The sequence below is a fragment of the Mauremys mutica genome, chromosome 1 (assembly GCF_020497125.1).
Source record: "Mauremys mutica isolate MM-2020 ecotype Southern chromosome 1, ASM2049712v1, whole genome shotgun sequence".
Taxonomy (NCBI): domain Eukaryota; kingdom Metazoa; phylum Chordata; order Testudines; family Geoemydidae; genus Mauremys; species Mauremys mutica.
The window spans coordinates 29533262-29559184 of record NC_059072.1 but is presented as its reverse complement, the minus strand read 5'-3'; the positions used below and the strand labels follow the sequence as shown (position 1 = coordinate 29559184).

Sequence of the window (25923 nt, the reverse complement as noted above, 5' to 3'; positions counted from 1 at the left end):
CTCCAGGAATTTGAAGCAATGTATTTCCCCAAGAACCTTATTTATTGTAGGATGACAGTCTGCCCTCAGATATGTAGTGGCAAAGGAAGGCTTCCACTTATTTCTGGGAGAAGGATCTGTACCACAAATGGGTAGTATTTCAAATAAACCGGGTGGGGAAGGTGGGGGGACACACATTTTGAAGTCTGTGCTGCCTACTTGGGCTAATTCCTGAACTCCTTACTGAGTCATAGCTCAGAAACTCCCATTGGGCCCAACCCTGTGAGGTGCTGAGCACCATCTGCTCCCATTGAAGTCAATGAGACTTTTGCCCAAGAAAAGGACTGAGTAAAAATTGAGTAAGGACTTTGGGATTTGGGTGGGAAGCCTGAGGGCCTTCAATCCATAAAGCACCAAAGAAAAATAAGGAACTTGGGAGAAGCATAGGCATTCATGAGAAAATATTTGCATATCAGGGATTATGTGGAGATGATACTTTCCATGCAATACTTGATTCCCAGAAGCATGCTACACAGAAACTCCAATAAGAGATATGAGGGTGCCTTGGGATGAGATTAGAGGGGTCTGAGGGCACAGTCTAGATGTAATTGTGCATACATCCCTTGACACAGCAAGGGCCCCTATGCACACATTCCGGCACAGATTATTACTGCTCCAAGTAAGAAAAAAACATTTATTTGGTGAGGACTGTGATGATATTGGTCCAGGCATGGTCCACACTAATGTTGTTGTTGCAGGCTATATGGGAACATTTGGGGACTGGTTATGCATTGGTTCAGAATTTGAATATAAGGGGCCAGATTCTCTTATTCAGCCAAACTGTGCTCAGCAAAAGACCAGAATGGGGAGGTAAAAGTGACTTCAGGCTGTCTTTACATTAATCTGCAGCTCAGCTGATTGAACTAGAAGGCAACTCTAAACTTTGCTGGTTGTTAACAGCAAGGGATGGCACCTGATCAAGCCCCCTTTCCTCTAGACACACCCCTTCCGATGGGAGACTAGGAATGAATGTGATATAGAAGCTGCCACAGGTGCCTCCTACACAGGGGGAGATTTTCACTAGCTGGATCTGCTGGCTTTAGGGGAGTTTTGTGTTGGCAGACTAACACAAAACTGCATTAATGGACCAGATAATCTGTCTTAAAGTCTTTTGGTGTTAACAATACAAAATTATGTTTCTGTTAACAAAGTGTGGAAGTTATGAGTAAATTGGGTGGGGTTAAAACACAAAAAGAGAAATAGAACCAAAACATTTAGGAAAAAAGTAAATGACTTACAGCATCCGCCTTATTCTGCCTCCACAAACGAGGAACATCAAACACCTGCATGAACATCCCTTTCAAGTTGGCAATGACAACAGCTGCCAATACAGACTGCCAAGAGAGATTGTGAAAACTGGGTTATTCAGAAGAGAGAACACACTGTATGTTTTTGGGCCAGTTTTCTGGTTATTAAGTAAATTAAAATTGTACACTATGAGGCAGATAGTCTTCTGGTATAAATCAGCACAGTTCCAAATGGAGCTGCTACTCCAATTTACATCAGCTGAGCATATGGCCTAAATGGTGAAGGGGTAAGAGTGCTAGACAGGAGAAGCATCATACCTTCTGTACGGGCTCTAGCAGTTTCCCCAGACCCACAATGGCAATCAGTACAATCCCTGCTGAGATTATGCTGGCAACCTGCAAAGACAATAGTAGCGTTGATATGAAACAAGTATTTTTAGACTCTCTGCTATGTTTTCAAACTCACTACGAATAATGCATATGTTGGTATATTTTATATTTCTTTGTAAACAAGGAGACCTTGTTTACAAAGACTTAAACATTTATTATCTTTAAGTATACACAGCCAAATCCAGGAACAATTCAACTATATAAGGTGATTAAGTCTCATCAGTCCATGTAAATCATCACAAATTAGTACCTTGGGAAAGGGTGACTTTGTGTAAGGGAAGAGGAGAAATCCACACCAGCTCCATATTCTACCTGCTACTTATCCTCTGAATGGCCCTACTATTAAATAAATAGTGTACAGTTGTTATTATGTAACGTATAACCCACACTAGGAAAGTCTTTGTGTCCCTCTAGTGGCTGGTCCACATAAGAAGTTTGTGAGCGTCACAGGCTCCATTTGCATTATGCTGGCCTTTAGCTTTAGCAGTGGTGTTTCATGCATTTACCACTACATGACCTAGGTTCAAATCCCACTGTGAGCCCAACCAGCATCATACATACAAACATATTGGAGTTAACCGTCTGTGAAGTCTTTGCCCTATGCAATATTAAACTGAAATATCTTTAAAATTAATAGTAAAATAAACCCATTACCTGGGTTTTCCCACCAGTGCTTTCCTGGACAGCAGTACGTGACAGAGCAGTGGTAGCAACAAAACAAGAGAAAGTTCCTGCAAACACATTGCTGATCCCATAGGCAATAAATTCCTAGAAGAAGATTAGATGATGATGTAAATGTAGATTTTTTAAGATGTCATTTACATGCATAGGTGCTGAAACTAGGGGTGCTGGGGCAGCAGCACCGCCCGGTTTGAAAAGGTTTCCATCTTATACAGTAACTCCTCACTTAACATTGTAGTTATGTTCCTGAAAAATGTGACTTTAAGTGAAACTATGCTAAGCAGATCCAATTTCCCCATAAGATTTAATGTAAATGAGCGGGGTTTGGTTCCAGGGAAATTTTTTCACCAGACAAAATACTATATATATATATATATATATATATATATATATATATATATACATACACACACACACACACAGAGTATAAATTTTAAACAAACAATTTAATACTGGTACACAGCGATGATGATTGTGAAGCTTGGTTGAGGTGGTGGAGTCAGAGGGTGGGATATTTCCCAGGGAATGCATTAGTGCTAAATGATGAACTAGCATTTGGCTGAGCCCTCAAGGGTTAACTGGTTGTTAATGTAGCCTCACTCTACAAGGCAGCAGGCATGGAGAGAGGGGAGAGAGCATAGCAGACACAGACACACACCGTGTGTCTGAGAGCGAGAGATGCACATTTCCCCTTTAAGTAGCTGACCCCAGTCTTAAGTATCGGCAATTGCTAGCCTGCTGGGCAGCTGCAGCACAGGGAACTTAGGGGAGCGAGGAGCTGACAGGGGGGCTGCCGGTCCACTCTGATTACAAGCCCCCACCAGCTAGCTCCAACGGGCTGCTCTTCCTGCAAGCAGTGGACAAAGCAGGCGGCTGCCAAATGACTTAGAAAGGAGCATTATACAACTTTAAATGAGCATGTTCCCTAATTGATCAGCAAGGTAACAAGGAAACAATGTTAACCGGGAGTACTTTAAGTGAGGAGTTACTGTACAGGCTTTAGAGTTTGGTTCAATGGTTCTAAGCACCCCGACTATAAAAACTGTTCCAGCCCCCTGATTGCACAGCAAAGATAACATTTCCTTATGGGAGCCTGTAAAGTGAGAAGTACAGTAGGCTTACACAAAATACTGGATTCATTACAACAGCTGCTGTTAAGTATTTCAGAGCTGATCTGCACACAGTTTTTTTTACTGATTTAACTACATCATCTTAGAAACCAATATAGTTAAATTGGTGAAATCCCCCAGTGTGGACACAGTTGTACCAGAATAAAGATGCCTGTGTTGGTATAGCTTAATTCCATAAATTTACCAAAATAAGCTATCTAAATATAAGCATTTTTATACCAGTAAAACAGCATCATACTGGGGGGGTTCAATATATCAGTTTCTAAACCAATATAGTTACATTAGTACAAAAACTGTTTAGATGAGCCCTTAGTTTATGTAAAAGGTTTTACTACCAGGGTAGGATCTTGAAGCCAGATCCTTAAACAGAACAGACTTAGATGATCCACACAGATTTCAACACAACTTTGCTCTATTTTTCACTCATCTAGTTTAAGTAGACTAGTAATCAAGCTTTCTTTCTAGGACTTTTTGTTGTTGAATGTTTGCTAGGCATAGTATTAGTACTAGAAGGAACATAATTTTGTTTGATTACCAATCATTCAGCTACTGTAATCACTACATAATATCTTCTGGAACAGGGCAGTGCAGGTAGAATGTTGAAAACAGTACATGCAGCTGTACTACCCACTTAGCCTTATTAAACTGCAAGTGAAGACATGTTAGGCAACCTTAATTTAAAGTGTTTCCCAATGTTAACACTGTGTATTATAGTTTGATGATACACAATGGCCAACATAGAGGAGTTTAGAATTGGCTATAGTTAAAGCAATACAACCCCAACGCCTCAGTATGGATGCAGTGATAGTGGTATAAAGGTTCCAACACTGGCACAGCTTACACCCATACATTTACAGGAGTAAGCTGTACAGACATACACACATTAATATCAGTATAACTGTGTCTACACTAAGGGGATGTGCCAATTTAATAATATAGGCATAAAATCATACTCCCAATTGAAAGAGTTAAACTGGTACAAAAACTAACTGTAGGTCAGGCCTAACTTATGCTGACTGGAGTGGTCTTCCAGGTACTGGTTCACCAGCCCAGCATTGCCCCTCCCTACCACCAGCCACCTCAGAACACTCTCTATGCAGAGAAGTGGAAGCAGGCCACATAAAGTCAATTATTCCAGGTTTACATCACCACAGAATTCCCCTACATAATGGTTATACCCCATTGCCTCTTGAGAGCATCTTTCAGTGCCTTGATGTCACTGGAACAACACAGGAGATTAACTAGGACTGAGGCTCTGGTTCAGTATCCTGGGTAGCTCACACCAGTCTCATCTCTATGTATCACTGACTGTATCACAGGACCATATCTTATCTGCTTTTTCAAATAGTTTAATTAATTTCACATATGAGTGTTTCACTTGTGTCTGATAAATCTGTATAATTTCTTTTCCAGTTTGAACATATAAGCATCCTTCATGCCCAAATTACATTTAATTTGTTTTTAAATTAATTGGGTTTCATATACCTGATTTCCATCAATAGGATAGTCATGTTTCGTTGCATAGATTTTTGCCACAGACACAGCGATAGCATAAGCAACCACAGCAATGGAAAATGCGGCTGCTATCATTTCTGAAAACATACTGACAGCTGGAGGCTCAGGAGGCAAAAACCTAATATTTAAGAAAATATATTTACATTATCAATTTTAATCATATTCTGTGTTTACTAGATTTGTCAAGAAGCTTCAAGGCAGCAGGACATACATACTACTGATAACGTGAACAATAATATTTCAAATTAACAAAAAGATGGGAACACTTGCAGACCATACAACAAGATTACCTTGTTCAATATGGCCAAATCCTGGTCCTATTGACAGGGCCGGCCTTAGGGAAAATGGCATGCTGGATGAACTTATATTTTGGTGCCATTTTCCCTTAGGCATGGGGGTTGGTCAGATGGTGGGGCAGCTCCGCATACAGTGACCTCTCCCCCATGACAGAGGAGCTAGGGGGGCAGGAAGCAGGGGACAGAGGTGCAGAGCTTCCTGCAGCTGCGGGAGGTTCCCAGAGATGGGCCTGACCTGGCTCAGAGAGGCCTGTGCAGAGGAAGAGGAAGTCTCGTCCCTCCACAGCCTGGCCGGGACTAGCAACAAGTATTCTTTTACTAGTCTCATTAATAGCCATTTAAAATATTAGCTGTGTCTCAGAAAATAAGTGCACTCACCCTCTAGGAATGGTTTTAACAATGTCTGCATTGTACTTTTTTTCCAGGTCAGCAGCATATGAGATCCCTGTGGCTACTATTATCTGGAAACAAATAAAACAATGGTTTTAATACTGAAACATTGCTCTGATTTTCCTGCAATCAGCCCAGTCTGCTGTGTTTCTTATTAGGGTACTTTGCTTACCACAATTACTTCTATAGGAATAGGAACAGGGATCTTGTGTTTGAATCGATTGTTTATTTCTTTAACTACCATACAAATAAAAATGGTGAGTAGCCCAGCAATGAGATCTGCAATGTTGGTGGTACCAATTCTTTGAAATATTTCAATGAGGGTCTGAAAAAAAAATAAAAGAAAATTCAAAATACTTGAAGCCACTTACATAGAATGATAAAATAGCCCATACAGAGAAGCAGACACAAAATCTCAGAGAAGGACAGGGACTACCTGTCCCATATGCTCATTTTTACTGGCCTGAGGAATTTGATTATGAATGTGAGTTTCTTTTGTGCACTATCAAACTCTCTGTGAATCAGAGGGTTGATCTCATGGTGAATTTAACTGAAGGAGCACAACTATGAGAATGACTGATCTCTTATTTATCAGATGCTTTTTAACTTCTGTATAATTAATACTACGTAACAAGGGTTAAATCCTGCCTGTGTTTTGTTGAAGCACAGGGCAAGAAAGAGGACATATGGAGCCTCTTCCTCCTTGCCCATATAGGAGGCAAGATCCTTCCGTGGTGCTCAAGAAGGAGCTAGCAGATGCATGGCTAAAACACTGGCTCACTCACCATGTGCCCAAGGAGTATGGTATCTAGTGTGTGGATTAAATATTTGCTCAGCCTCCCTGACTCCATTGTCCATAGCCAGAGAGTATGGTTCTGTCATCATGGATCCTGCTCTGGGGAAAACCAAGGTCACCTCACTTCATGGTGCCCAAGCTCTCCACTGGAAGTCAGCCCTGGCCAGGAGGATTCCTACAGCACGTGTGTAATGGGCAGGATCTCTCTCCATCCATGCAGCACTAGGCAAAGGAGGATGTGACCTTATTGTTTTACTGCACACAGCAATTTGTGTAGCTGATTTTAAAAAAAATTTAAACTGCTGACAAAATGGTAAAAATAATATGCGTTCAATACTAAGTGTATGGAGGCTGATCCAGAGAGAGGACTACTAATTATTCTCACCCTTTTTACTAATTCCATCCCAACACCCATGTGAAGGAGGTGAGCACATATTATTACTATTCCTACTTTACACGTGGGGAAACACTGACACACCAATGTTAAAATACTTGCTCAAGACCACACAAGTCACTATCAGAGGTGGGATTAGAACTCATTCATTCCTGTGCTCTGCACACAGTGGCTTTGCTTGACCCACTTGTTACACTACAAGGACACTGAGTTTTAACCAAGACCAGCAGCTCTTCATTTTTAGGCTCACCAGAGTTGGGAGCACCATCTAATTCCTTTTCAAAATATATCTTTCCTAGTTGCCCTTCCCTTTGCCTATCATAAAAGACACAGATGGAAAAACCTGAGAGATCATCTGGTACATCTCCATGACAGTACAGCATTGCTCCCTGTAGTGCACGGGCAGCCAAAACTCACCTTCCAAGCCGCATACAACAATCTTCAGAAGTTCAAGAGGTGGGGCGCTCCTGCCAAGGCTTGGGGCTTCAACTCTGTATGGAGGAGGAGCTTGGGGCTTGAGCCCCATGGCAGGTGCCTGCCTGGGCTCAGGGCTTCATCCCTGCTCCTGCTGAAGCCCTGAGCCACAGCAGGCATGTCCTGTGGTGCTGGAGCCCCGAGACCCCTCCTCCCCGTAGGGCAGAAGCCAGAGGTGATGTGGGAGGGGAGCACATGGGGGTCACGTGGCCCCCAGATTTTTGACAGGATTTGCTGGCCCCACTCAATCACATGGTGACATCAAGCCCCCTCCCTGCACAGCAGCTACTGGAGCCAGCAGTCTGGGAACTGCAGCCATGGGAAGAGGCAGTGGCAAACAGCTGGGAGCTGCAGGGAGAGCCATTGCTTTTGCTGCTGCCTCTCCCCACAGAGCTAACAGCTGGGAGTTGCAGGGAGGGGCCACTGAGGGCTGGGGAGGGCATGCCTGGGAGGCATGACTCAAGCTGTTGGAGGGGATGAACCTTTAAATTGTGCCCCCCCAAGCAGGCACCAGTTGGCCTCTGGCAGAAGCACCTAGCCCCACCACCCCACCACAGGGCAGAAGCCCCAAGCTTCCCTCTCCCCAGTCTGGTAGATGCAGAATGGAGGGATGAGGGGGATCTGCAAGCCGCACTTTAACTGTAAAGGAGACGCATGCAGTTCACGAGCCACAGTTTGGCCACCCCTGCTATAGCGCATTACTTAGTGCTTTGTCCAATCTTACTTTCAGTGTCCCAAGATACTAGAGCTTCCATTAGTTCCTAGGAAGATTATTCCACAGCTTAAAACATCTCATTGTCAGGAAGATTTTCCAAATAATCTGCCTGATTTTCTCTTTTTCTCAATTTCACTATTACTCCTAATCCATATGCCAATTTATTCCACTCCATACATTAATAGACTGGACATTCCATAAACATTGCAAAGAACTGAATACACTTCTGCCTGAACTGGCCTTCATTTCTACCAATGTCAGGAGAGTAGTATTTTAAATAAAGTCTGATTCTTTTTGGCCAAAGCCTGTCCCCCTTTGAAGACTTGTTAGCATATAGCCAGTCTAAAGCCCTTTGAGCTCAGCCCTGCTGCTGCTGAAGTCAATGAAAATACTCATTAGCTTCAGTGGGAAAAGCTGTAGGTTCTATAATATGGGACAATCCAGGAAATCAATATTACTACAATGCAGTCAAGATAATTCTTCATTTGATCATTTTCTCCAAGATCTACCCAACAGATCTGATAGGAAGATTTAATTTATAATTTCTCTAGCATTTCTGTACAGCTAAACGTTTAAGTCCCTAATCAATTATTTTAATTTTTCTGCTGCATCCTCCATAACTGGGTGATATCCTTGTAAAAATAATACAAGAATTGTGTACAATATCTCAAATGTGTTGTAGTAATTCCCTAACCTCATAGGACTGTACCCTTTATAGCACATGGCCACACAGACATCAGTGTCATTAACAAGGACAGAACGCAGGACCTTTTCCTCCAGAAAGACAGGTCTCTTCCACTTAAATTAAAAAAGAATCACATCAATCATCCTATATTTTGTCAGCCTCTATTGTATTAATCTCGCTCCACTATTGTATTCAAATGTTATCATCTCACTGACCTGTTCCTTCTCCCAGGACATTGAAAGTGAATTAAACTGACCTCATAACGGTCTTGTGACATCCTATAACCAGAGGAAAGGAAAAGGAGCCTTCCTCAAATGCAAATTCATGTCAATTAAACCCAAACACCTATTGATCTATTGACCTTAACAGGACCAGGATCAAGTCCTTGAAGAAAACCCTGTATTCCCTCAATCTATTAGGTATATCACCTCTGCAGGAAATAAAGGCAGAAGATGGAAGAGAGACCGCTATGGAGAAATTGTGGCATAAAACAAAAGCAAATCAGCAGGGCATACTTACATATATTATGGAAAGGATCCCATTATAATTTTTGGTTGAAACATTTAAGACTATTTTCAGTTGTGCAACAAAACCTTGAAAAGCAGCTGCAGTTGTGAATCCTCCAACCAGGGGATCTGCAAGGTACCTCACAATGAAACCGATCTGAAGGACTCCAAATACAAGCTGGAAAAATCACCAGGGAATAACAGTTTGCTAAACAGTTAAAAGGTGCAACAACGATGTTACAAAATGCTCAGGATTCAGTCCCATACAGCATGCTGGCTGAGAACAGGTCAAATGGCAACAGATTGGGCCAGATTGTGATATCCTTACTCACACTGACTAGCACCTTATACCATAAATAGTCCCACTGAAGTAAATCAGGTTATCTGTGGAGTAAAGCACTACTCAGTGTGAGTAGTGGTATCACACGTAACTTGGCCCTGTGTGAATCTGAAAAGTCTGAAACTACTTTATTAAGCAAAACTTGAAGGGCCTCATAGTGTAGCCACTGTGAGTGCTGCTGATTTCATTGGGAGTACTGTGTACAGAGCAGCTGCAGAATCTGCTCCCAAGTTCTTCAATAGAAAAGTGGACAAAAGAACAACTTTGGTATATCGCTACCTGTCATGGGACAGCAGGATTGATATGGTGCCTTGGACTCTTTCCTTTGCATGACAATTGTTGTGGATTTCTTCTCTATCCACGATGTCCATCTGTGTCCTGTGTAGCTCAAATTCTCACCCACTTTTACCTTATCTGGTGTCTACTTCTGCATTTTCTATGTTAGACATGCCTTTTTCTTTTTGTATTGACCAGGACTCATTGGACCATCTTCCCTCACACCAACCAGCATACCTTCCAGGGAGACAAAGGAAGAACTGCAGAGCTGTGTAGAGGGGTAGGCCCGCCTTCCTGATGATCCAAGATCTATGCTGTTGGAACTTGGTTTCCCTACAGCTGTCTCAGGCTTTTGGTAGTCTCTCAGCGCTATGCTTCTGTCTCCTCCACTCCCAGCCGTGCTGTCACAAACCTTTTCCCATGAAGTGCTGGAACTAGGAGTTCTAGGGGTACTGCCACCCACCCTGGTTTGAAGTGGTTTCCATCATATACAGGGTTTACAATTTGGTTCAATGGGTCTCAGCACCCTCACTATAAAAATTGTTTCAGAACTCCTGCCATGAAGGGGGAAATTTATTGAGTTCTCTGTCATTTGAAAGCTGTGTAAATTTCAGGGTGACTTTCCCCCCTCCTGTGTGTTTTACCATGGGAAGGGAGCCCTAATAAGCTATTTCAAGCTGCATTTTTGCCAATTATTTAATAAAGTAAAAGCAACTGAATCTTTGAGGCAGTTCTATTACCTGTATAATTCCAACCAGAAATGTGAGGGTACTGGCAATCACTACTCTCTGTGCATCTCTGGATACAGTGTCTATCAGCGTTTTGTTAAGCCCTGTAGCATTACTGCTCATTATGTGGAACTTGGCACCTGATGACATGCTCAGCACAACAGATCCCACCATCAAACTGACCACAGGGAAAGGTCCTGTAATGATGAACAGTATAAAGCATGACTTTACATACATCACAAAATCAAAGTGTTTGCAAGATAAAATAAGCAATTCTACATTAGCAAACTAGTTAAAATGTTTTTATGATGACAAAATGCCTGTTTATTAAATAAGCTAGAATGAACTTCTCTGTGCCTCCATGGTTTTCATTCTGCATGATGTCCAGCAGAACACAGGACTGATGAACTTCAGCACAAATATAAGCAGTAAAGCTGTGCATGGGAACAAGTAAAGTTAAGCATTATGCATAGCCCTCTGTACTGAGCCAAAATATGTTTTAAGCCCCACAAACCTGCCATCATTAAAGGTCAATACAGTGAATATTGTTAACAAAATGACTGCCTCACACTGAATATTAATACTCATGCCAAACATAAACATTGTGAAAAAATGATAATTGACTGAAACTGAAATTAAACGTATGCAATTACCAACTGAGAGGTGCCTTGATGTTCCCAAGAAGAAATATGTCAGGAGGGGAAAAAATGCAGAGTAGAGACCATATCCAAGAGGAACTGCAACCAGTAAAGCAAATGCCAAACCTGTAATCATATATAATCATAGTTTTAGTTACAAATCTCACAACAGACTAATCTCTGGTCAAGTAATGGGCCAAATTTTCAGGAAGGCAGCTTCCTTTCAGCCAGGCACAATTTGAAAATACATTTTGCATCTGTAATTCACTTGTGGGCACAAATCTGAGTGTTTGTGCCTCAGCATATTTGAGAGTGCCAACCAGGTAATTACAGGTGTAAGTATTAAGTGTTACACCAGCCATTTGTGTTTTCACAAAACACAGGAACAAATGTTAAGGGCTCTGCAAGGTTCAGGCAGGGGAACTTTGCTGTGAAAGCAAATGATCTACCTTTCCATGGGTAAGTTTGTGCCAAAAAAGTCTCAATTATGGCTGGAATTTTCAAACATGGATGTCCATTTATTCATCACCTCTGAAAATCAGGCCATTTTTATTTAGGTATCTAAATATGGCACCCAAATTTGAAAATTTTGCTCCTTACCAATAAAATAACCAATTAGTAACAAAGGCTATGATGGGGCCCTGCAGAGCAGAAAAGCAGCTTTGCAAGATGTTTTCCCCTGTATAGCCATGTTGCCTTCCGCAGCATATCTGTTTGGCCTATCAGCTACATTGATAAAGTGTCAGGAGAGATAAGGGGATCTGGAGAAGTGTCATATCCCTTCCCACCCCTAGAACTGTGGAGCATCTCCAGTAAATTGTGCAGAAATTTAATGCTGTTTCAGGCAGCACTAACTGCCACTATGGAGTCTGTGACTCCCCTCTCAGAGGTATCACAAAGGGCTACCAGGACTTCAGGATAAATAATAAACTGGTGGGAAGGCTGAAGAGCAGCACACATGAAGAGTCATGGGATCTGTCTGGTTTGGGGACCAAGGCACTTGAGGCTCCCTGGCATCTGCTTAATTTTTTTGGATCAGTTTTTTTGTTCCAGCTCCTAGCTACTATGAACCCAACCATCTTGGGCCGGGGATTATATGCAGGGTATGTAGTTCTAAACAAGCCACAGAAATTTTGTATTAATTTATCTCTGTGCACATTTGTGCCAGAAGGAAGCATGTGAGTCCAAAAATGTATTTAAACAGTATATTTTAAAATAAATTGTATTGCTGGATTCTAACTTTAAGAAGTCTGTGTGTGTGTGTGTGTGTGTGAGAGAGAGAGAGAGAGAGAGAGAGAATGTTCTTGTGGTTAAAGCACTGCCACTGCTTGGCCTGGTTATCAGAAGATTTTCCCAGCTCTGCCATATGCTTCCTGTGTGACCTTAGGCAAGTCATCTCATATTTATCTGGGTCTCAGTTCTAGCTGATTCTACTTCCTTTCTTCCAACCTTTGTCCAGCCTGATATCGTATTTAAATGGCAAGCTTTTGGGGGCAGGGAGTGCTTCTGACTATCTTTATATAATGTCTGCCACGATCAGACCCTAATCTTGTTTGGGGCCATTAGGTGCAGCTGTAAACACAGATACTCGACCCACTGAGTGGCAGAAGGGGGCAACAGAGCTGTGGAGGCAGCTGACTTTATCGTTTGCACAGGATGGGGATGATTTGCTTGCAGGTCTAGATAAAGGGACAATCTTGCCCAAAAGAATTACTATACCGGAACAGACCAGTAGCCCTTCTAGTCCTGTCTTTGAAAGTGGCCAGTATCAGAAGGTCCAGGGACGAGAATGGGACTCTTACTTACCTCCTTCTGGAGCTCTTCACAACTGTCTAGTCATGATTAAGCTAACTAATGCTTAGTCATCTGTATGTATAGGTCACCACCTCTCTGTTTATCTACTTTCTCTATCATTAATAAAGGTATTAAACAAAGCTAGCTGAACATTGCAAATTATGTTCTGTGAATATCCATTCCAATTTTTAAATTTGGTCAGGTTCATGTCCCTTTTGTTTTTGTTTACTACAAACATTTGAGCAATCAAACTTTACTGGCACTAATGTTAACAGAAAGTTGTATTCATGAGTTTACATTTGGATAGACAAATGTTTGGGGTGCTCAGTCAATTGGGGAACAGAAATAATACTAAGTGACTTATCTGACCAATCACAAATAACTGAGTAACACTATTCAATTTTTAAATTTTCACCTTATGTCCATAGAGTTAAAAAAAATAAAAAAGATACTGGGCAAATATATTTGAATAACAACTTCAAGGAAATTGCAGTCTGCTAGCCACTATTGCATAAACAGAAAAAGGAGGCTAAATTAAGGAAACAAATAATTTATTGTGAAATATTAATTCATATACAATATAAAATAGCATTAGTCCTCATGGATTTTTAATCATGGTTAACACTGAAGCACTCATTAGAAAGTGTAAGACATAGTTATGGGAATGTCAATATAGTTGCATCCAGTTTCTCCTTAATAACAGATAAAATCTGCCTGGTCCTTACCTTGTAAAGTAGCTACAAGCCCCGTACTGACACCGGAGATTATATCACTAACTAGCCATTCCTTTACTCTGTACTTAGGTAGCCATTCCAGGATAGGGAGAAAGGACTTGGTTATCTGAAAGGCCTTTTTTCTTGAACAGCTGTCAAAAAAAAAAAAACCCCAACAATCTCCAGATAATTAAATTGTCAACCTATCCCTGTGAAATCATAATTGGAAAGTGGAAAAAAATCCTACCAAGAGATCTCAGTAGGTGAAATTTAGCCAAAAGAACATTGGTAATATTTTGTAGAAATTGTCTGACTGTTGTTTACTATTTCCTGATTTTATAGTGCCAGATTGTGCTCTTAAGTTAAGAGTTACCCCAGGTTTGGTCCATAATGCTTGGTATTTATTACTGAAAATGGTGACAGTCACCAGCAAGTTTCACCCATCATAGCATTTCAAACATTTCATTTGCAAAACCAATCGTTGGTATTTGGTGACACATAGTAACCAGAGTGGACTTTCTCAACAGAGATTTTGTATTAATGGGTGAGTTACCACAGCATTTAGTTTTTTGTTCATGTTTCTAAAAATAAAAAATGATCTACTTTGGAAATAATTTTGAATTGGTCACTGTTCCAAACAAAATATTGGATTATTTTCAGAGGGTCGGAGTCTGTCACTCTTATTCACACTGGCTAGCACCTTCTGTGTGTAATCCCATTGATATCAAAATATTATCTGAGGAGTAAAATACTACTCACCACGAGTAAAGGTGTCCCTACAGTCCCCTGAATGTTAAAAGAACGGAGGATTATCAATATTTACATTATTTTAGGCTATTTTCTTATTACATAGTTAGTTACAGGCAGAGCAATATGTGTTTTTGGCAGTAATGTTGGTTTTGATAAAAAAGTTTTTCTATAGGATCGAAAGTTGCTTCTTTAGTTGGGTCCAGTTTATTCTGATCCCTGATATGATTGTTTGTGTGTAAAACAACTAGTCTCGCAAGAAAAAGGATTCAATCTGCCTCGGACTATAAAATGCAAGCAATTTGTAATTGCAACATTTTATATATACCGCCAAGATTACTTCCAGGAACAAAGAATAATGGTTGAGCAACTCTATACATTCAAAGGAACTCCAGAGGCTAGACGCGGCACGTGCTAAATGTATCTTCTAATAAGGAAAGTGTTGGGTCAAATTCGACTCCGTTCAATTTAGACTCTGCACCCATCCCCGTGGTATCTGAGCGCCTCTGCTGACTTCGACAGAGTCTCTCTGGATTTACACAGAGCGGAATCTGGGGCAGGGCCGGCTCCAGACCCCAGCGCACCAAGCAGGTGCGTGGGGCGGCATTTGGCTCCAGCTGACCTTCCGCATTCATGCCTGCGGGAGGTCCACCGGAGCCCCGAGACGAGCGGACCTACCGCAGACATGACTGCGGAGGGTCCCCTCTTCCCACGGCTCCGCTCGAGCTCCCGCAAGCATGACTGCGGCGGGTGCGCTGGTCCCGCGGCTCGGACGGAGCTCCCGCAGGCATGCCTGTGGAAGGTCACCCGGAGCCATTTCTGCCCTGGCCGCTGGACCGGGGAAGGGCGACGCGAGCGGCGCAGCGCACCGCCCTCCTTCGGGCGGCGGATTTTCTAGAGCCGCCCCTGATCTGGCAGTTTAACAAGACAGAAACCACCTAAATGTTACTTGCGTGGTTTATGTCAAATAAAATCAGGATTTCAACTGGGCACAAAAACAAGGGAAGGAGAAGAAGGAATCAATATAGCAGCGACGGGGAGAGAGCCAAGCATCTGTGGAAACTCTCCCTGTTGTTCTGGTCAGAGCGGATCTCCCAGCCCGGCGACTGGCGAATGCCGAGCGAAGTGCGCAGCAGGGACAGGCTGGAGTCTGTTGCAGGGCCGCCCAGAGGATTCCGGGGACCCGGGGTCTTCGGCGGCGGGGGGCCCTTCCGTTCCGGGACCCGCCGCCAAAGTGCCCCGAAGACCCGCGGCGGGGACCCCCCCCGCCGCCGAATTACCGCCGAAGACCGGGCTGCACGTCGGCGCGGCTCCCGCTTCGGCGGTAATTTGCCACTGGGGGGTACTTCCGCTCCGGGGCAGAAGGACCCCCTGCCGGCGAAGACCGGGAGCGAAGAAGCTCCTGCGCCCTCTTGCCCCGCCCCCTCTGGGCGGCCCTGACCCTATCCAGCCCCCCCATTCCCTGCCCCCTGACCGCTTCCCCAACCTCTGCACCCTCCCTGTGCCCTGACTGTCCCCAGGACCAGGGGCGGCTCTACAAATTTGGCCACCCCAAGCAGTCATGCCCGGGAGGCGCCCCCGAGCAGCGGGAGCAGCGGACCTCCCGCGGGCATGACTGCGGAGGGTCCGCTGGTCGCTCGGCTGGACCTCCCGCAGCTGCGGGCGGTTCGCTGGTCCGGCGGCTCCGGTTGAGCTGCCGCAGGCATGCCTGCGGGAGGTCCAGCCGAGCCGCGGGACCAGCGAACCGTCCGCAGTCATGCCTGTGGCAGGTCTGCTGCTCCCGGGGCTCCGGTGGACCTCCCGCAGGCATGACTGCGGCAGGTCCGCCGGCCCAGCCTGCCGCCCCCCCCGGGAAAGGGCCGCCCCAGGCGGGTGCTTGCCCCGCTGGGCTCTGGAGCCGGCCCTGCCCAGGACTCCCTGCCCCTTAGCCAACCCCCCTGGCCCCAGCCTCTTACCCCCGGCTCCCTCCTCACCCGGAGCCTCAGCGCCTCGCCCGACAGCCGCAGTGTGTCTCCGGCGGGACCTGAGCTTCGTCCCGCTCAGAGCCGCATGGAGAGGGGGCGGGGCTGCGAGCTCCACGCCGAGCGGAGGCAGCTGAGCTCAGCCCGGAGCTCCCAGCCCCGCCCCCTGACCACGCGGCTCTGAGCGGGGCGGGGCTGAGGGGCCCCGGCGGAGACACGCTGCGGCGCTGTCTGAGGACAGCGCTTGATGTGTCAGGGCTCCAGGAGAGGGGCGGAGGCAGGAGCCTCAGCTGCTCTCTTGGGGGCCCCTGCGGAGCCCAGGGCAAATTGCCCCCTTTGCCCCCCCGGGCGGCCCTGGTCTGTTGTGCCCGGGCTGGCGCTTCCCACACGCCGGGAGCTCAGAGCTTCTCCAGGAGGGCGCTAGCGATGTCAGTCTCCCAGGGCGGCCCTGGATCTCTGCCCCCAGCCCGGGGGACGCGACCCGCGCAAGGCGCTGGGGCTACCCGGGAGTAGCCGAGTCTTTCCCTCCTTTCCCTCTGCTCCTCCGCGACCGGACCGTCCCTCGGCTCCGGGGGCCCCCGCGGCCCTTAGCGCTGCCCAGACACCGCCCGGGCCCCCAGGCAGGTGACCCCGCGCTCGCGGCCCCGGGCTCCCCAAAGTCTCGGCGGGACTCCCTGCCCGGGCTGCGTCCCCTCCCCGCTCCCCGGCTCCCCCGGCCGGCGGCCCTGCTCGCACCTGCAGGCTCCCTGGACTCGCTCGCGCAGGGTCGACGGCAGACGCGCTCTCTTCTCGTTCTCCTCCTGGAAGGCCGTCTCGCTGTATATGGGCCGGGACACCACATAGCGGCCGAGGTCCGGCCTGGGCCCGGCCTGCCGGCCGCCTGCTGCCATGGCCCTGCCTGCGCGGGGGAGAGAGAGCGGGGCACCATCAGCGCCGCCCGCAGCCACCCCGGGGACCCACCCACCTGCCGGGCTTCGCGCAGCCCGTCACCCACCCAGCCCGGCCCCAGAGCGCCCCCCCGAGCCCAGCCTGCGCCCAACGCGCCCAGCGCCCCCCCGAGCCCAGCCTGCGCCCAGTGATCCCAGCGCCCGCCCGAGCCCAGCCTGCGCCCAACGCGCCCAGCGCCCGCCCGAGCCCAGCCTGCGCCCAGCGCCCGCCCGAGCCCAGCCTGCGCCCAGCGAGCGCAGCCTGCGCCCAACGCGCCCAGCAAGCGCAGCCCAGCAAGCGCTCGGCGCCCAGCGGCCGCGCACTGCAAAGAGCTCGGCCTGCACCCAGTGACGAGCCCCCTGCATCGCTAGGGAGCCCTCCCTGCGAACCCAGCCTATGACCCGGGAGCCCAGCACGGAGCTCCCAGGCCGCCCCCAGGAGCGCACCGTGAGCCCAGACAGCGAGTCACCCCGCACCCCACAAGCCCCGCCGCCCGTAGAGCCCCTGCCCAGCCCAGCGCTGTCCAGGTCCTGAAATCACCGGCCGCCGGAACCGCAGAGCCCCGGGCCAGGATCCCCCCGTCTTGCCGCTGGAGCTCGGGCTCCCAGCTCACTGAGCCCGGTGTCCCTGGGCGGAGGGCAGCCGCTGCGGGCCGTACCTGCGCTGGCTCCTAAGCCCCCGCACTGGGCAGGGCAGGCGGCCCAGCCGCAGCATTTATAGGGCCAGCAGCCGCCGGACTCTGTATTTATGGGGAAACAGAGACACCCGGCTCCAGCAGGAGCAAGGAGCCGCCTGCCCTCCCCCTCCCTCTCCCCCCTCCGCAAGCCCCGGCCCCTGCTGCCTCCACTGGCGCCCTCCCACTCCAGGGCACTCCAGGGCACTCGGGATGGAGGAGGCCTCAAGGACAAGCTGCTCACAGTAGGGAGCTCCCTGTCCCTGCTCTCCCGCCTGCACTGCCAGCAGCCCGCCCAGGACACCCCACGGGCAGCGCAGGGGGAGGCTGAGGGCATCGGGTTATTAGTGTTAAGGAATTAGCTGGGAAATGGGGTTATTCTCATTCCAGAAACCTAGACCTAGATGGAGGGAGCTACCTGCCCGCCGCACCCGCTGTCTCCCCGTCCACACAGCCAGGGGGTGGCAGCTACTCCAGGGCCTGCCTCCAGCAAGCAATTCCCTCCGCCGCTTGGACACGTCCCCACTGTGTCCTTGTTTGCTCCTCGCCTGCACTCACCAGCCCTCGGTGGGCGGTGTAGGGGCTCCCGACCTGCTCGTTAGAGAGTCGCACATGCTGCAGATACACAGTGGGCTGAACACTGCTCAGTGGCTGCCAAAGGCGGGAACGGCTCGGTTGGCTCCCTGTCGTTCATCTTAAAAAACAACCCCTAGTCTATGTCCCCAGCTGTGGAGCTCCCGCCAAGTCCAATGTTCAAGGCGTTGAGAATCTAACCGGTGCTGCCCACATACCAGCTCCGTCAGGGAACTCGAGGTCAGCAAGCAGTGGGTGTATCGGCCCGGGCCTGTTAGCACATACACTGGTGTCAGCGGCACGCGCGACCTGCCATAGAAGCCACATCCACAGGAAGGAGCAGTGACTATAAATATAGTACCAGTGCCCAGCTCCAAGCACTTGTGGAGACAGAGCCCTGCTGCGGAGGGAGGAGGTGCATGACATGAACGGTGGCTCTATAGCCTACGCGAGAGGGCTTATGCCAGCGGAGGCTGGGCCTGTATAGTCATAGTATTTAAGGCTAGAAGGGACCTCCAGATCAGCTGATCTGACCTGCTGTATGTCACAGGCCACCACCAACACCCCGTAGCCTAGTCCTGTGGCGGGGAGGGAGGTAATGATGAGTTCATTTGCAGTCCACACAACACTTTGGAAAAGGTGGGGCTTGTGCTCCTCCCATGCTCCCATCCGCACTCCTATCCCTGGACGCCTTCGCCATGGTGCTGAGAATTGCCAGCCATACCAGCAGCTCCCTCATCTGCAGTCTGAGGCCCCGATCCAGCAAAGATTTTAAGCACATGAGTAAGGCAGTCAGCTTCCAAAGCGTGTATCACAGATCACTACGGACAATAACCACACACAACAATCTGGGTAACAGTCAATGCGAAATAACTAAGGAGTCCTTTCCCTGGACACTTGAAGTAGAAGTACTTAACTTTTTAAGGGGATGTGGTCTGATGAATTTGATACAGCCTCCAGAATGGAATAGTGGACCATGAAATACAGAATTGCAGCTTAACATTATTTACTAAAAGGATATAGGGACACCACGTGTGGTCAAAGACTTTCTAAGTAGACTTAGAATCCACTCAGGATAAAAAATGAAGTAGAACGAAAATAGATTTAAAGGTTCACTTCAGTAAGCTACCGTAGTCAAACGTTTTAGGTGATAGAATGAGGGCAATGCAGATAAAGTGATCACATAAAGTGTATTGGACCCCACATGAAGTACTGTATTAAATGGCGGTTATAGTAATAACGCGGAGTCCAGTGGCACCTTTTTTACCCACGAAAGCTTATGCCCAAATAAATCTGTTCCTCATTAAGGTGCCACCAGACTCCTTGTTTTTGTGGATACAGACTAGCACAGCTACCCCTCTGGTAATAGTAATAGGAACAACACAGATTTCCTTAGTTTATACCATCCTATATAAACTAAATGTTTGGCAATGTATGTTGTATAGTATACGATTTCATTCAAATACCCACAAAACTGAGAGCTCTTTTGATATCTGCATAACTGGGATTTCAGCAGAGGATAGTAACAAAGCCACAGATTTAGTTAAGGATGTCCTGTAACACTGGAAGGAGTTTGGAGAAGAATTGGTATGACTCACCTCAGCTAACATAAGTAAAGTTCCCCAACACTTTCATAAGCACCTGTTTTCAGTTCCAAATATTTTTGCCAAAATATTTAAAGATTTTAAATCTGGGTCTCTGCCTTAGGCTGGTTTTTAATTTCAGCTGTTTTTGTTCAGTTGTTTCTGAAAATGTGAGTAGGGAAAAACAGGTACTGTACACTGGCAATGGTAAATTCTGGCATTTTCAAACTGTTGGGTACTTGATTTTATACTTTTAAGGTTCTTTGAAATGTAGGTGTCTGTATGTTAATATTAAGGTTGTGTCCAGGGCATATTTACTGTACAGACAAACTGATAACATAAAAGCATTTAGTTGGAGCCATAAAAGTTTTAGGCTCTAATCCTAAAAGTTGAGCTGCATGGATTGACCTTTGTAGCTGCACAGAGCCCCAATTCCTTCCAGATCAGCTTGCAAGATTGGGGCCTTACTTTCTATCAGAAAACACTCAACAAACAAAGATATACCAAACAAAGATGTATTACCAGCTCTTCATTTTTTGCCTGAATTTCAAAAAGTGTTTTAAAATTTCTATATAGAAAAAAATTCCTCCTCCCCAGCATATGCCACTAACCTCCCTGCTAGGCTGAATAACTTTGCTGAGCACATACTTCCTTATATGGCATGTTGTGTTCAGATGGTCTGTTCTGAACTTTTCCATTAACATTAATTTTTTAACCCTCTGGTCTGTATTAATTTAAAAACACTTAGCATCAAACATACATATTTATTGGACAAGGTAAGTGAAATAGTAATGTTATGAAAATGTTTTGTTCTTCATATGGATAATTATAAACTGATTTTAAGGGAGACAGTTTATCAAATAAAAATGGACATTTTCCACAAACACACAAACTCATAAGCTTAAACAACCCCTTTAATATAACCATCACATCCAACTTCTAAGTACAAAATTTGCATCACTAATGCAAAAATTACTCAGAATGTAGCTGTCAGATGCAAAAAACAGATAATGTAAAAACAATGTATATTTATTTTGAGGTATTGTATAATTACTCCTTAAACCATGAATTGCTTTTCATCAGTATAAGTAAATTATACATGAACATTCAACAAATTTTACACTTTGCAAAGCAAAAAAGCTCAGTGGCACACACACAAAGTAAACAATAGATTTAAATCCTTGTACAAGTGAATCAGGGAATAATAAAACCCCGACCAATACTATTTTTTATGACAAAAATTTGTGAAGTACTCCAAAAGAATAACCCAAAGGCACGCAAAATGGATAATTGTGAAACACACCCATCTGTGTGGCACAATGAGAAAAAACAAACTAGTGTAAAGTGGATTTAGAAATCTACCTTTTGTATTTTTACTGATTGTCAATCAAATCCTTCTACACAAGTAGAATGGAAAATGAAAAATATTTAGTCTTATTTAACCCATAAGTAATCAAATTTCATAGGACTCTTGATAGTCACTGGCAAAAAGGGGTTAAACCATGTTTTCATGGTTTGGTGTGATTTACAAAACCACTCAAATGTTACAAACAATTGGTGTTATTGTGCATGATCTTACACCATTTTTGAGAGCAAAAGGATAGAGATCATCTGAGTTGTTAGTGCAGATGGAAAATTTCCATTTATATGCTTACATTTTTCCTCACAAGAACTGAAATACAAATTTCAAGGCATATCCCATATATCACTTAGTAGTCTCATTGCAACACAGAATATATTTGGCAACCAAGAGCTATAAGTAGAATCTGAGTAGTGAACTGCAGTTCATTTGATTTTCTTAAGAAAAATCAAACCTTGTGCCATCTACTTCAGGAGGCTAAAGAGAAGAACAAGAGATTTCACACTGATGCAGTTATATCTAAGTAACCTTTCCTGAATTGCTTCTACTGGTCTTTCTTGTCCTCCTCTTCATCTAGGAGGTCCTGCAAAAAAAAAAAAAAAAAAAAAGAAAGAGAGACAGACAAGTCAGAAAGAAGCAAATGAACAAACTTTGCATTTGGCAAGATTAGAAACTGATGTCTCAGGATGAATATCCTAATCTTAAATCCTGAAAGGGCAAGAGATACTGGGCTCTCTCTGTAACCACACAAGTTCAGAATGCATCAGAAACACTATAGTTCCACTGCATGAGGAGAATCAAGAAGATGAAAAATGGCAGTTGGACTTCACATCCCAGAGCGAAGATCCATGGAGTTCTCTCCACAAGGACTTCAGGAAGGGTTGCGGGTGGCCAAGCTGGCTGGGAGATATTATAGCCAGTACACTGTGCAGATCTACTAGCTACACCCACATGCCCCCAAAGGGCCAGTAGGTTGCAGCTATTACTATAGTTCAGGGGTGGCCAAACTTACTGACCCTCCAAGCCAGATATGACAAATCTTCAGAAGTTTGAGAGCCGGGGTGTGCCTGATGGGGCTTAGGGATTCAACCCTGCTCCTGCCAAAGCCCTGAGCCCTGGCAGGCGCACCCCACGAGGCTGAAACCCCGAGAACCCCTCCCTGATGTGCAGAAGCAGCCCCGAGCCCCACTACCCTGTTGCAGGGCAGAAGTCCCGAGCATCCCCCTACCCCCAGTCTGGTAGGCGGAGGATGGGGGGCTCTGTGAGCTGCACTTTAACTGTAAAAGAGCCGCATGTGGCACACAAGCTGCAGTTTGGCCACCCCTCTACAGCTCATAAGCTGCAGTATGGACGCAGCTATGTAGGTGGTTGGGGTCTGGCTTCTGGGTTGAGGGAAAAAGTCTGTCTTCCTCAACACTCATGTCGATTTCCTATATAAAAGAAAGGGCTTGCCTTCACTACCGGGGAAATTGATGCTGCTGCAATCGATGCAGTGGGTGTCAGTTTAGCAGGTCTAGTGAAGACCTGCTAAATCGATGGCTGAGTGCTCTCTGGTCGACCCCTCCGAGAAGAGTAAAGTAAGTCGATTGGAGAACGTCTCCCATCAATTCGGCGCAGTGAAGACACCGGGGTAAGTCAGCCTAAGCTATGTCAACTCCAACTACATTATTTGCGTACATGGAGTAGTGTAACTTAGGTCGACTTACCCTGGTAGTAAAGACAAGCCCATAGGGATTTTAGCTTAAGTGCACCAATTGTCTAAAGTGACAAAAAATACCCAAACTACACACGGAGTTCCATATTCTCTGCATTTTGAGAAATAAAGTTTGTTCATTTTGCAAATCAAAAGTTTATAACATTTAACAAAGGCAAAACAAAACCCCACAACAGATTGTAATCTCCTCCTGAACGCCATCTGTATTCTTTCTGGAGGCTACATCACCACCTATAATGAACATTCTACAATTAGAACGTGGCAGGCAATTTTGTTGATGTAGGAGTCAATAGAATTGTGCTCTCCCCCATAGCACTGCTGGAGCCTAGTTCCAGTGGCATATACAAATTGCTTAAGACACACAGACATTGTAGAACCAATACAATTAACAGAAACAAAATGACGTTTTCCCAAGTAAACATACATGATGGACCAACAGGGCGCTAATGTGGGTGGTGACATTTTACAGAGTTACTTCTCTAACTGAAGCTGCACTTTAGGATAGTGGCAGAATTCTCTCAGCTTCTCAGAACTTGAGTTTGATTTTTTTAGGTCAAGGCTGAGTGTTGGCAGGGGTTAACGTGTGTTAGCAATGTCTGTGAAACTGTATGTGACCATATCTTTCTCTCATTGAATATGTGTTAATGTAGAAATAATAAGGTATTACTTGTCCTGAGCTGGGAGGAAGAAAAGAGGCAAATATGCTCAAAGCTTGGTTGAAGGTGAGGGGAGAGGGGAAAAGCAATTTTGTACACAAAAAACTAAGTTAAAGTAACAATAAGGTTGTAAAGTCAAACACTCAAGAAGTTAGGAATTCAGAATTCCCGTGCAATCTTAATTTGGCTCCTTTGTGTGCACGCACATTATGACAAGGTGTTTACTTACATGATCACATATACTATTTGTTCCAAAGAGCCCCTGTGCCCCCTGTGCTCAGGATGGACAGTCAATGTGCACCTGTTCAGTATTTTGCTTTTATTCTCATTCAATGTGTTCTTTTAACAGTTGTGTTTGTGCGTGCAATTTCTTTTTTAAAAAAAGACAACCAAACCCAAATTCCATCATGTGGCATCATATTGACACCCACATGGTTCCAACCCTGATGATGAACCTTTTGATCCATCACACACATCTCTGTCACTTGAGCTAATGGAGTAACTCATAGAAGTAGTAGGATGTCATCCTCAATGTGGATCGGCATGGGTGTGGGGGAATGAGACACACACTTAGCCAAGGGGGTTCACAGATATTGCTGATGGCAGAGGAATGGTGAGACTCAGGAATCTTGGTTTCCATTCTTGGTTTTGGAAGAGACTATACTGTAAGGAGCATTAAGACCTTTCTGCCTGTTCTCTCCTGCCCCCTTCCCCAAACTTGACTCCTTCAGCCTCATCCTCTTCAACATGTCACAATCCTGTCTCTTCCCCACCCCTGGGCTCCTTGTCCCAGTCCAACTCTCCACTTTTCAGGCTTCTCATCCCAGTCTCCCCCCGTTATCTCCCCATCCAAATCCTAGGGCAGGTCTACACTACAGGGCTAAATTGACCCAAGCTATGCAACTCCAGCTATGTGAATAATGTAGCCGGAGTCGACGTACCTTAGGTCGACTTATTGCAGTGTCTACACCGTGCGGGGTTGACAGGAGAAACTTTCCCGTCGACTTGCTTTATGCTTCTTGTTCCAGTGGAGTACTGGAGTCGATGGGAGAGTGATCGGTGGGCAATTTAGCGGGTCTTCACTAGACCTGCTAAATTGACCCCTGGTGGATCGATCGCTGTGCATCGATCCCCTGGTAAGTGGGGACAAGCCCCCAGGTTCCTCTCCTCACTCACTGTCTTATTGCCCAAGCAGTCTCCCCAGCTCCCAGTCATTTTCTCTCCCCCCACCCTCAGTTCTGTCAGACACCTTGCACCACTCTACTCCTTTCCCTCCCTCCTCCACTCCTTTTTGCTGCTCTTGTCCTCTCTGTATTTAAGTCAGGTGGCTTCCTCTTCTCCCTGTGCAGCAGCAAAACTGTGTTTCTGGGCCTGCGTGCCATTGACGGCACAGGAGAAGCTAGCTCCCGGTATTCAGTTCTAGTGCCCAGCCTGAGGCAGCAGGGAGCTGCAATTACAGAGAAAATCCAGCTTCCACCGTAAAGCTGGGCTGGAATATGTTCAGTCACTCGGGGGGGGGGGGGGGTTGCATATGCATAGTCTAGTCAGTACAGGTGCTCTGAGGGGCTGCAGCATGCTCAGGGAAGACAGAATCTTCAGATGTTTTAGCTGTCAAGTGAATATTTTTTAAAGGTTTGTAATTTAGTCAAATTTGCACCAATTTTTCTTAACAGCACAGGTACATTCCTGACACAAAGGCTATCAGCTGCCGAATTTCCAGTTACTGCTCCAAAGCACAGGGGCAACTAGAGCCTCTCAAAGAAAAGCTCACCAGAATTTTAATACCGTAAAACAATGTATTTTCCACAACTTTGTTCTTGGAAACAGCTGAATCATTTTGGCTGAAAAACTTGCGAAATTTTTTTATCCTGAGGCAGACACCTGGAATGGAAAATTTCATCCCATACAATTAAAGTTTGACAACTTTTAATCAACTGAAAACAGGGTCCTACATGGAAAGGGTCTGGCAATCTTAACAGGCA

At 45.8% G+C, this 25923-nt stretch overlaps 2 protein-coding genes across 3 annotated transcripts in view; both read right to left on the bottom strand.

The window, feature by feature from the left end:
- The window catches only part of LOC123377385 (pendrin-like), a 33302-nt gene extending 15220 nt beyond the window's left edge, over positions 1-18082 (bottom strand). Inside the window, exons 1-12 of the mRNA XM_045030238.1 lie at positions 18041-18082; positions 17191-17353; positions 13760-13899; positions 11256-11366; positions 10615-10799; positions 9272-9436; positions 5861-6013; positions 5677-5759; positions 4973-5120; positions 2331-2444; positions 1605-1682; positions 1278-1373 (exon numbers count right to left, since the gene is read on the bottom strand). Coding sequence (XP_044886173.1) covers positions 1278-1373; positions 1605-1682; positions 2331-2444; positions 4973-5120; positions 5677-5759; positions 5861-6013; positions 9272-9436; positions 10615-10799; positions 11256-11366; positions 13760-13899; positions 17191-17345 — 1428 coding nt within the window. The 5' untranslated portion in view covers positions 17346-17353; positions 18041-18082. The remainder of the gene's footprint in view (positions 1-1277; positions 1374-1604; positions 1683-2330; positions 2445-4972; positions 5121-5676; positions 5760-5860; positions 6014-9271; positions 9437-10614; positions 10800-11255; positions 11367-13759; positions 13900-17190; positions 17354-18040) is intronic.
- A 3025-nt stretch (positions 18083-21107) lies between these two features.
- LOC123377407 (B-cell receptor-associated protein 29-like) overlaps positions 21108-25923 on the bottom strand; it is a 52088-nt gene continuing 47272 nt past the window's right edge. For both annotated transcript variants that reach the window (XM_045030298.1, XM_045030289.1), the window contains exon 8: positions 21108-22154. In XM_045030298.1, coding sequence (XP_044886233.1) covers positions 22116-22154 — 39 coding nt within the window. In that variant the 3' untranslated portion in view covers positions 21108-22115. The remainder of the gene's footprint in view (positions 22155-25923) is intronic.